This window comes from Mycteria americana, chromosome 6 (genome assembly GCF_035582795.1).
Source record: "Mycteria americana isolate JAX WOST 10 ecotype Jacksonville Zoo and Gardens chromosome 6, USCA_MyAme_1.0, whole genome shotgun sequence".
Lineage (NCBI taxonomy): Eukaryota > Metazoa > Chordata > Aves > Ciconiiformes > Ciconiidae > Mycteria > Mycteria americana.
In genome coordinates this window covers 403,657-415,678 of record NC_134370.1, presented here as the reverse complement: position 1 = coordinate 415,678, position 12,022 = coordinate 403,657, and the positions used below count along the sequence as shown (strand labels likewise).

Sequence of the window (12,022 nt, the reverse complement as noted above, 5' to 3'; positions counted from 1 at the left end):
CTGCTTTGGTTGCTCACGTGCTCAAGACCTTATTTCGACTGGCTCATACTAGCCTTCTTCAGACTCTGCACTTCTCTCCTGGCACTTTTAGCAACAAACACTTCTGTTTTAATCCACGCAGCTTACCAGAAATTGCAATTGCAACTATTGTGGAACTTTTTTAATTATAAAGGAGCAATGATTATATTCTACTTACTTTGTTTTTCTTTTTAGAAGAATTCAAAGTAATAATAAGTCCTAAGAAGAGTATTTAAATCATTGGGAAAAATAATACACATCTTTAGAATCAGTAGACAGAGGCAATAGGAAAGTTGGAGTCCGTATGTGCTTGGATACCGCATTTTTTTCCAAAAAAATTTGTTGAAGTCATTACAAGCATGCAGTAACTCAGTTCACACATCAAGAGGTGGACTCAGGAGACTAAAGGATGTTCAGAATGCAGGAGTGCAAAATCAATGAAAAATCAGCTGCAATTTTCAACAGAGCACTGCTAGCAGGAAACAGTAGTACAGTGCACAGCTGTTCAGAGTGTTTCCATATGAGCGCAATATAAAAGGAATATTACAGAATATTGTGTGTGTATGTTTTATGTATATAACAATTGTTTTAATGTCTTTATGCCTTTTTACTGTAAGCATGCAGAAATACAGGCTAAAACATTTTGATGTGTTGATACATATGAGAGCAGATGTATTTTGAAGGTTGCCTTTATGCTGTAAATCAAAAAGCTTTCCGTTTCTGAGGGCTGCAGAGTTTAGAAGAAATTCCAGATTTGTCTCTTGTCAATATAAAAAGCTTTCACTCCTAGCTTTGCATAACGGTACATTTTTATTACGTTCCAAGGCAATTATCAGAAAAGTTATCGCTGTGTTTTACAATTGAATACACATAAATTATCGCAAAGGATTATTTAAGAAATGCTATGAAGCATCTACCTGTGTGGACAGTGTATGTGAAAACAGGAATAAGACACATCTGCGTTTGCTAAGCAAAAGCTGAACACTGAGTTCCCTCTCAGTTCTGAATACAGCTCTCCTGCAAACTTTTTAACCAAATCCTGTTTCCAAAGAAAAAAGATTTTTTTAAAAAGATAACTTGGATAGAGGAGTTTTGATATCTGACTTCCCCTCTCCTGACTTTGTAAAAGAGTACCTTTGAGGGAATACCCAAAAAGAAAGAGTGTGTTTTCATAGCATTTTGATTTTCTTTACCAGCAACAAAAAATCCCTTCATAAGTAGACTTGTCTAAAAAGGCACATGTTCCCGAAAGTTTTCTGCTTGGGTGACTACGACTTTGTAGAAATTGAAAGGAGGAGGAAAAAAGGAGTGCTCCAGCTTGTATAAGAAATGAACCTTTGCCCAATCACTTTTTGTCTGTGAATAAGGTAACTTTTTGTGCGTGTGAAATTTGAAAGCAATAAGGTATGTGGGTCCTTTCTCTGTATTGGTTCTCAAGAGTCGATCGCGGGGTTTTTCTGTTAGAGCGGGCCTGAAGTTGTGAGATAAAGCAGCTCAGGAAAAAAATGTTCTCAAGCAGATGCCTTTAAGAGACAGAAATCATGAATTTCTTGAATTGCAACCACTCTGGGGGTGGCTACAATGACTTTTTGACAGTGACAGTAACTCTGCCTTGTCTTTTCGAGCCCTTCTTTGGCCCATTCACTCTGGAAAGCTGCTTAAGCGCACTTAAGCGCATTAGCATTTGGATGCTCGGGGACCGTATTGACCCTCATTTGGAAAGTTTAAATGAGTGAAAGATGGAGCGATTTGTTAGGGCTTTAGAAACCAGCTTTAGAGAGCGGCGGGTTTTCCGCTTTGGTTTGTTCGGGTGCTTGTTCTAATCTGGTGCGCTGTTTAAAGGCGACCAGACTGATTTGTGACACTGGAGCCCAAAGCGCTATTTTTTGGGCTTGACCCGATTAGCTAGTCTGTGCCTTGAATTTCAATGGCCGGCGTCGGAGGGAGCGCGCGTTGGGAAAGGCTGGCTGGTGGATTACCTCACCGGTGTCCGGTACGGACACAGATGGCAAAACGGTAATTTCGTGTCCAAACAGACAAAAGGGATCCTACGGTACGTGGTGGGTGCGAGGGAAAAGTTAGTAGGTCTGTGCTTGAAACAAGGGGCACCAGAAGTGCAGCTTCTCTGATGGCCTGGGGTGCCTCTCCTCCTCCCTCCCAGGCAGAGCGAGGTTTAACTAGCTACTGCCGGCACCTTCCCCCTCTTCTCCCAAGCCTTTCAAAAAAACACCCCAAAATTCTGCAGACAGATGAAGTTCTCAAAGGGCAGCCTACATCTGTGTCCGTGTGACTGGTACGCCTTTCTCCAGTGAAAACTCTGATTTACACCTACAGATAGACACCTACAGACACGTCGGTGCTTATGCGTGTGCCAAGTTCTTTAGGATAAAACCCAGAGTTAGATGTTGGTAATCTATAGACAGGGCACTGCTTTTGGGTGGGGGGGAACAATCAAGAAAAATCTGTCAGGAAAGGACATCATTTATTCAGTAAGATGGGGAATCGGCACCTGTTCAGTTCACAGACTCGAAAAAAATCAGATTTGTATTTTATTTTTCCTGAATCACACTCAAGTTATCCTTTAAAAATGAAATTGCTTAGCTTGTTGCATTTTGTTTGTACTATGACAGCACATGGGGGCCTTTATCAAGAACCATTTTTTAATGTCTTTCTATCAAATGGGGGCAAAAAGTCCATCGACAGATTGTGTCCATTCTAGCACTGGTAACCTCAGCTGAGATCTAAAATATTTGGAAGCAGATGGATTTTTGTTTAAATACGTGTTTGGCATGTATTTCTTCCTTCAGAAGAAATTCAGAACCGGGAGCTGAGAAGTGAGCTGTAGTTTCATGGCATTGTGTCCGATAGATACTGCACTTCTAATAATGAATCGCAATATAACTATTGTGAGAGAAAGAAGCATGTAGTAGGATGTGAAATTCTATTACCCTATTACCACAGAGCATACTTATTTTATAAGTGAATATTATGCAAAATGAAAATTTGTTGTCTGGCCATTATGAAAAGGAATGGAAGAGGCAGAGCAGGGAAGTCACCTCTTTACCTCTTCTTGACCGAGTTATTTTTTAGCACGCTTTTGTTAAGAACCTCTAGCAAAATAAGCTTTTATTCAGGAGGATAGTCTTTGCCAATATCCTTACCCAGGACTGTGCCGAGATCCGATCAGCAGCTTGTGCCGCGGCTGTAGCGAAGGATGCCGAACTGCCTCCCAGGTGTGGGTGCACACCTTGGCCGTCTCCGCTCTGCCTTTGAGTAAAGCCGCGGTTTTCTCGCTTCCCCTTTCTGTCTGCTGCCTTGGGGTTCCCAGCGGCCCGGGCAGACGGGCTGGGGTCGCATCACACACCATCCCGTAGCTTTGCCCAGGCTGGATAACCACAGAGCGCTTCGTGAAGCCTGCCTACCCCACGGGTAACATGTAGTCTATTTCTGCGTTTCAAAGCGCTTAACATACTTAAAGCGTCACTAAAAGTATAGGTTCAGTGAATCTAAAGTATGTTTTTAAGTTAAATACATGCCTAACTGCTTTGCTAAAAGCTCGGGATTTTCCCGTTACAGTGCAACAGAGCAGGCCCTTGAAACAGCCTCTTCTGTGGTACTCCCTAGGTCGGCTTTGACTGCCATTGGAACTGGCCTCAGCCAGGCAAGGGGCGAATGAATCGAGGCCTGGCACTCCCTCGGAAATTCATACCCCTGTGCCTGATGAAGTGTTGATTTATAATACGTTTGAGACACCCGGTCCTCAAAATATCTAGAGAGGTGGTGGTGTCTCTTATTTGAAAGGATGATGCATGGGGAACTTGCTATCCAGAGTGAACTGTAAACCTCATCGTCAGATTGTGTAAGTGTTGCTTGGACTTCTAAATTATACTTGGAACATTGATTTACAAGGCAGAAGGTTTTGCAAACAAGAGCTAACCCGCAGAACTGTAGTGCCAATGTAGTTATCGGCTTTTAAGAAAACGGTACAGAAACCGGTAGGGCTGTGGAGTCATTAGCTGTAGGAAGTGGCTTTTGAGGATGTTTACAAGTAACGTGCGATACAGCGTCCGACCTGTGAAAGAACCTGTGCATGGTAGTAAGTTAAATTAATATTTGCCTTATCTGATTGACATTTTCTTAATACTGCCTGTTTCTCTCCAAACGGTAATTCAGTTTATTGTTTCAAATCCATCATGAGTGGAAGTGATTTAAATTAGCAATGCTTTGTATTTTGACCTACAGCAAATCGTATTTTCAGGTGGGCATTGAAGATACATAGATTGATAAAGTTCAATTAAATGTGGCCTTGTGTTTCATATAAACTAGTTTCCCTTTCTCCCTTTGTGTTTTTTTATTAGACACTATGTGCAAAGGCTACAATGCAGACTATCCGGGCAGCTGACACAAATGAAGTAGTCAAGCTAATATTTCGTGAATCTGATAATGACCGAAAGGTAAACAACTTAATGCCCTCTGTACCCCCCGTGTAAATAGAAACGTTGAACGTTCAACTTTCTTTTCTACAAAGCATGAATATACTTGTTTCAAACTGATAATTTAAAGGGAGGGGCGGGATATAGATTGTCACACCTAATGCTCAGTTAATTGGATCTTTTTAAGTGATTGCCAGTCAACCAAATGGGCAAGCTGACAACGAGCTTTAAACGTGTAGAAATGTCGTGTGGTTTTAAAGGGCTGCATGTCTCTAAAAGGGTCGCTTCCAACGGCGGTGTATTAGGTAGCTGAGTCCAAGGGCTTTGCTGACCTTTCTCCTGTATTTTTTTTAGGTTATGCTACAATTAGAAAAGAAGCTCTTTGACTATTTTAATCAAGATGTATTTAGAGATAACAATGGCACTGCGGTAAGTTCATTGCTAAACACTTTTGAAGGAATAAGTTGAAACTCACATACAAATTGCGTTTCTCTACCAGCCCTTTATCCTTATCAGCCCTCCTGGCTACAGAATGAGAAGAGATAATTCATCTAACGCAATAGCTGCTCCAAATTTCATCCACACTTAGCCAGTTATTTTGTGTACAGCTTCTTAACTTTGGCATCTGCTTACCTTCTTTTGCATAGAAAAAATTGTAAATTAAATATACGTGACAATTCACTTTTCTTCTCTGTCCTCTGGTCTGCATTTCTTCAAGCATCTTGTTTCTTTACTAGCTCTTCATTGTGCACCATAGTAACTTAGGAAAAGCCCTTAATGCAAAGCTGTTCTCAAAATACCTGGGTCTTCTGAGTGTACAAAGAATAATAGAAACGCATGAATAAATAGAATAGAAAGATCAAACCTTGCAGCAGACTGGCACTGTTTGGGTAATCATACAGGGCTTCCGAAGAGGAGAAAACAGACACAGAACGCTAATGTTCTGATTTGTAATCAGGACTACAGTTTTTCTGTGGAGAATGGCTTTATATCTTCTTTAAGGTGATTTTATTTCAAAATGTAGCCACTTCATTTTGGGAAATCTCTATATCACTGCTTGCAGCTTTCTCAGTTTCATCTGAGGTTCCTAGGAGTTATGTATATAAAGGAAAAACATTAAGCATCCAAAAAAAAAACCCCAAACAGCTGCACACAGATGAAAATCAGGATTGTGCATATCGCATGTGGGAGCCTTATTGTGGGTGTCGTAGGCCAGACCCTCTGCTAGTGGAAATTGGCCCAGCTTCACTGCCATCAGCGGAGCTACGCTAGCTTGTGTCAGATCTTGACCTGCCTATGTGTGCATAAACTAATGGCATTCCTATGTTGAACAGTCTGAACTGTATCAATAGGGCAGGCTACACTAGACAAAACCTTCAGAAGACTTTGTGTGTTCTGCGGAAACGGTGTGTGTCAAAGCCATTTGCGCAGGCTGACGAGCTAGCTGACATTCCCCTTCTTTCTCCAGTCCTTTCCTCAGGGTGGCTGAATTTTACCTTCCTTCCTCATACGCAAAATAAAAGAAGACAAGAGATTCATCTTCTGTGTCTCAGCTTTTTTGAGAACCCCTTCGTGTTTGCCCCAGTCCCCACCTCGGTGGGGTTCTCGGTTTTGCCGCACTCCGTACCAATTACACAGCGTGCCTGCTCACACAGCGTGTTGCTACTTTTTGCATAGGCATGGGATGTACACAGGATCCACAACCCTCCCCTCTCTCTCTTCTTTCTCTCCTACCTACGGCTTATTCTCTCGCTCTCCATAGAGAACGGGGCTGTTTGGAGGGCTGTCCGCAAGGATCCAGGGCAAGGAGGAGAGCTGAAACCCCATTACCCTCTCTGGTTTTAAGTTGACTTACACCTAGGAGGTTAATTCCATGTGAGAATCTGAGATCTCACTCATTTCTTGAGGTCAGAAGAGTTTGATGAGTCAGACTGACGAGGAAAGTGAAGATCTGTTTCTCCTTTCAGCGTCTGTTGACATCCACCCTGTTCGCTGGGACTGCTGTCCCTTCTCACAGCACATCTTTCACGTGTGGCGTGTGTGCTCACCACGAGAAATACCTGTGTAGGCAACGTATCTTAAAAACACAGTTACTGTGAGATAAGTTGGGTTGGGGGTTGTTGTTTTTTTTAAATTGACAAGGCGAATGAATCCTTGGGAAATACATAACGTTTCTTTCACTGATGTTTTGCAGTTTTGGGGACATCTAATTCAAAGCAATAACAGTAATCCCAATTCCTGTTTCCATACTAATCCCATTCCTGTCCCAGATTTTCCTCTACATGTATTATTATAATAATTTTTTTAGCTTTTTTTAAAACAACTCAGATGTTTGTCATTTTTATTTTTTCCCAGTACATTTCTGAAGCTGAGCAAAGATATTCTTGGTGCTGCCATTTACCACATCCTAGTGGTATTTCGGGTGACTGCTGGTAGACTTTACATACATGGATGCAGTGCATGAAGGCATAGGCAGGATCCCACTTAAGCACATTCCATTTCAAAATCAGCAGTCATTTCATTCATGCATCAAGAAGCAGGAAATCTTCCAGATCAAACATGGAAGGAAAAGATAAACGATATAATGAGCCATTGGAGATAATCTAATCTTCATGGTCTAGTTAAACACGCAGCACCATGATCACTAAAAACAAACTACCTATCTAAAAGGATAAATGTCTCTGTGCCGAATTCAACCCAAAAAATCCATCGCATCCTTCATCAACCGCCGGTCTTGTACCAGCCTGACAGAAATTTAATTCAAGCTGGCTCCTGAAAATAATTATTGTATTTTAAGAGTAGTAATCATTGGTCGGGACATGATTGAATGTGTCCATGCCTATTGACTTTTTCTATGATTTATAGCTTTGTTTAGTCGATATTCCCATCGAAATTGTATAATTAATTATAAGTGGGGCTGTCAGGTCTGCAGGATGGAGTGCCCTGATGAGTATTTGGGAAGATTAAATTTTCCTTAGCTGTACCAATGCAAGGCTTGGGAATTTTCACAGCACTATGGCTGTTGGATAAAGATGTTTTCTGTGTGTTTAGCAACTGCTTTAGCTCAAAATCCATTGATTTTTCTGAGGGTATTTTTTTTTATCAGTGTGGTGTCTCTTCAGTAACATTGGAATGTGTACAGATGTGACAAGACCTGACAAATATTTATTATCAACAGGCTACTTTATCATTGTCCGTACACAGTTATTCCTTCTTTTTTACATTGTAATCAACAAAAAGAATCTTAAGATATATTTATAAAAATGAGTATTTTTTATGAAAAATCAGATACAGATACAAATTTTCCGTTCAACAGAAATTCAGTTTGAAATGCATACAGTAATCTGTCAGGTCCAATTTTTCCAAACTAATCTGTAGCTTATCCAGACTTATCTGTAGCTTATTCCAAAGTTAGCATAGCAATTACCTATATTATTATCTCAAAGTGCAACGGCCATTCTGTCTCGTTTTATTTCAGAAAGGAACACCCAGATGTGTCCAGCTGTGTAGTGATTTGAAAATAGCTGGAGCAATAACGCGAAACTGTCTAAATATTTAATTCATATGCTCTGAATTGTACGTCAAAGTTAAAGTACATCAGATGGGCCAGGGTGTAACTCCCGTCGGTACAACAGAACTGCCGTGTCTAGGTGCTACAGGGAAGGGTGTTACAGAGTGGCAATGAGAAAGGTGGGACGAGAGGAGGTCCAACATGTAGAGTTTCACCTTAGTGTCAGGCAGATTCCAGTTTAAGTTGTTGCTTTCGAATTAGAAAAAGCTTAACACCTCTGACCGTGACGGCAGGATGTAGCCAAGCTGTGCTGTACAGCACCGTTGTGTCCTCCTGCTCCAGAGACTTGCCCATGCACGGTGGGCAAAGAACAAATGAGGCTTCTCTGATCTGAACTGGTTGCTTGCACCCTTCAGGAGGCGGCAGTCCCCGGCCGGGAGCCACGACCATATCCCGGCCGCCCCTCTTTTGTGCTCCTGCTCCTCGCCCGCCCAAAGAGCACGAGGAGTCCCCGCGCAAGGCGGGACCTGGGGAATGCCCAGGCCTTCTGCGTAGGCTTCCCGAGTGGGTCTGTAGTGCAGTCCACTCTTCTGACCTTCCGCTAACTCACCAGTACGTTGCTCACACAAAACTTGGCCGTAGCTTTGGATTTACCAGCTCTCAAGCGATAAGAATCAGCATGCCGGTGCTTTCAGGAGAGTAGCAGCGTGCAGGGAGTTCTCGAACAAATCTACACTTTTACAATTTTTTTTTCAAATTCCTTAACCATTTATGATAAATTGGGTTTATCTCAAAATATCTTGTGTTTGGGAGTTCCCTGTTAATTTCAAAACAATCAAAAGAAAAGCAAGCCAGGGATAATTATTTAATGAAAAACTTATCATGATGTTATTGATTTGTACAAAAGAACCACGAGCTAAATGCTATTTCTTCAGTAGTCGGTTAAATAAATATATAGTAAGAATGTAAAGACTCTTAATGACTACAGAGGAATGGTTCAATCATTAGGCATCATTTTATAATCTTTAACCACAGTCGGAAACGAGAAATGGTGCACACATTCCTATCTTTGGTATGAACCATATTAAAGAATCAGTCCAGATAGAAACTAATGTACTGTCCTTCAGATTTTGTAATAAAAGTAATCAGTGAATTAATTGTCGTAAGAGTTGAACCTGATGTTATTCCTACTAAAATCATAATCTCTTTTGTCCATTGCTGTTCATGGAAACTGGTGACTGATTATATAGCTGTGCTTACACCGGTCGTCCCTGCTTCCTGCTGTCCTCTGCTGCCCTTGGGCAGCGCCGGCCCTGCTCTCGCAGAGCCGCATCCCTTCGCAGTCCTTGATCTCGGCTGCTCCCCTGGCTTGGAGGTAGAAGAGGTTAGACCGAGGTAGAAGAGGCGAGTCCTCTGTGGCTTGGAGGTAGAAGAGGTTAGACCGAGGTAGAAGAGGTAGTCCTCTGCGGCTTGGAGGTAGAAGAGGTTAGACCGAGGTAGAAGAGGTTAGTCCTCTGCAGCTTGGAGGTAGAAGAGGTTAGACCAAGGTAGAAGAGGTGAGTCCTCTGTGGCTTGGAGGTAGAAGAGGTTAGACCAAGGTAGAAGAGGTGAGTCCTGTGCGGCTTGGAGGTAGAAGAGGTTAGACCGAGGTAGAAGAGGTTAGTCCTCTGCAGCTTGGAGGTAGAAGAGGTTAGACCAAGGTAGAAGAGGTGAGTCCTCTGCGGCTTGGAGGTAGAAGAGGTTAGTCCTCTGCGGCTTGGAGGTAGAAGAGGTTAGACCGAGGTAGAAGAGGTTAGACCGAGGTAGAAGAGGTTAGTCCTCTGCGGCTTGGAGGTAGAAGAGGTTAGACCGAGGTAGAAGAGGTTAGACCGAGGTAGAAGAGGTGAGTCCTCTGCGGCTTGGAGGTAGAAGAGGTTAGACCGAGGTAGAAGAGGTGAGTCCTGTGCGGCTTGGAGGTAGAAGAGGTTAGACCGAGGTAGAAGAGGTGAGTCCTGTGCGGCTTGGAGGTAGAAGAGGTTAGACCGAGGTAGAAGAGGTAGTCCTCTGCGGCTTGGAGGTAGAAGAGGTTAGACCGAGGTAGAAGAGGTAGTCCTCTGCAGCTTGGAGGTAGAAGAGGTTAGACCGAGGTAGAAGAGGTAGTCCTCTGCGGCTTGGAGGTAGAAGAGGTTAGACCGAGGTAGAAGAGGTGAGTCCTCTGCGGCTTGGAGGTAGAAGAGGTTAGACCGAGGTAGAAGAGGTAGTCCTCTGCAGCTTGGAGGTAGAAGAGGTTAGACCGAGGTAGAAGAGGTAGTCCTCTGCGGCTTGGAGGTAGAAGAGGTTAGACCAAGGGTGCCAGCGCACAGTAGCTCCTGGATAATCAGATGGTTCAGAGGACACTGTTGTTACCAGCATTAATTCCAAAACAGATTCGAGATAGTTACTCAGAAAAGCCCAGCGATCTCCAGCCTAGATATTAATGACATGGAAGTGGATCCATTTCTTACTTTAATTGTTACTATAATGGAAAAATAAGCAAAGAGCTTCACGTTGCTATCAGTGGTCCTTCAGCAGTCCTCTTGCTGCAGAGAACAAACAGTAAACTTCTACGGAGAGCACATTCTTACTCAATTTCTGTGTTTTGAACAGTGAAATCAGCCTTCGAGGGTAGGTTCCCTTTATTCTGTGTGTCTGTTTAGCTTCAACTGATACGGTATGAGAAGAAAATTATAATGTGCTGTAAAAATGGATTGAGTTGTAAAGGTCTTGTTCTCCCTATGCCAAGTAATGATTTAAAGTGATCTGTTGTCGTGCTAATTAGCTTAGAGGTGTTATTACAAACAGTTCAGGCAAACATACTTTTAAATTATGAGTAATTTATTTGTGTTTTTTTTTAATATTGCCAGGAAATCCTGAAATGATAGACAAATTGAGAAGAAAGGTTTAGTCCATGAGGGACCTTTATTAAGCTTTTTGTGAGAATATGTGTGCTCATGAAGGTTAAGGATCTGGCACCACTGGAAATGTATTAATCAACAGACAAGATATAGCACAATGCACTCTTCCCAATGGCCTTGGCTCTGACCCTTTTAAAGATAATGGGAATACTGTCCACTAAGAACTAGATTAGGACGATCAAGTGCATTTCATCAGGGTTTGACTTGAACCGTGATCCCAGAGGTGAAAAGGCAGAGGTTTATCCACTGAGCCAACCAGCCCCTGTCCAGATAAAATCTTGAATATGATGTATAAGGGCAAATTAGGATAGAGGAAGGAAATTGATTGCTTAGGACCATTGTTAGCTAGGACTGGTCATAAGGAAAATCCTGTGCATCCTGAAACTGCCTCTTTTATTTGAAGTGGTCATCTGAGATGCCTGATTTTCATAAAGTACTAGTAGGAAAATGGCTTCGTGCTCTATTCCTTTACTCAAAACCAGTATTCCCGTGCTTGGAATTGCATTTCCTTAAGTTAGTGGTTAGTTGACATGCCATTGGATAAACTGCAAAATGAGTAATGGCAGAGATAGGAACTATTATCAATAAATTGTTCTCACTAGCAAACATAAATGTAAAGCCAGGTTGCAAGCAGAAGTCAGTCCAGGTGTGCTGGGTTAGCTGTCTCCTGCCAGCTTCATGTTCCAAGTAAATGAATTATTCTGGTGTAGAATTTGCCCGTATCACAAAGTTACAGATGTTATTTCATGAGCTTTTGTCCCCCTGTCCTGTTCTACACAGCTATTGTAAGTCCTAAGGCTAATTCAGCTGTACTGTGCTATATTTATTTTTTTAGGCATTGGTCGTTGTTTAGGTATAGTCTAAAGAGGAGGTCCAACATCTATATTTGCACTCTGTAATCCAGCCTGTAGTCAGTATGATCTGCTAACATGCTCTGGCCTAGGGGCACCCTTTTTAGCCTTTGTGACATGCAAGAGGATATCCAGAGAGGCAATGTTTGCACCTGTATTCCAGTCCTCAGGAGTTTATGGAGCTCACCATCATCCCTTACAGTTAATATTTGTGCATATACAAAAGCACCCTACCTAAGCTTCCACATCTTGCCTGAAGTCTTTGGCAATCCAAAT

The 12,022-nt window shown here is 42.3% G+C and overlaps 1 protein-coding gene across 4 annotated transcripts in view; it reads left to right on the top strand.

Moving 5' to 3' along the window:
• INPP5A (inositol polyphosphate-5-phosphatase A) overlaps positions 1-12,022 on the top strand; it is a 262,040-nt gene that overhangs the window by 213,865 nt on the left and 36,153 nt on the right. For all 4 annotated transcript variants that reach the window (XM_075504269.1, XM_075504266.1, XM_075504267.1 and 1 more), the window contains exons 10-11: positions 4,377-4,472; positions 4,806-4,880. In XM_075504269.1, the coding sequence (XP_075360384.1) occupies positions 4,377-4,472; positions 4,806-4,880 (171 nt within the window). The remainder of the gene's footprint in view (positions 1-4,376; positions 4,473-4,805; positions 4,881-12,022) is intronic.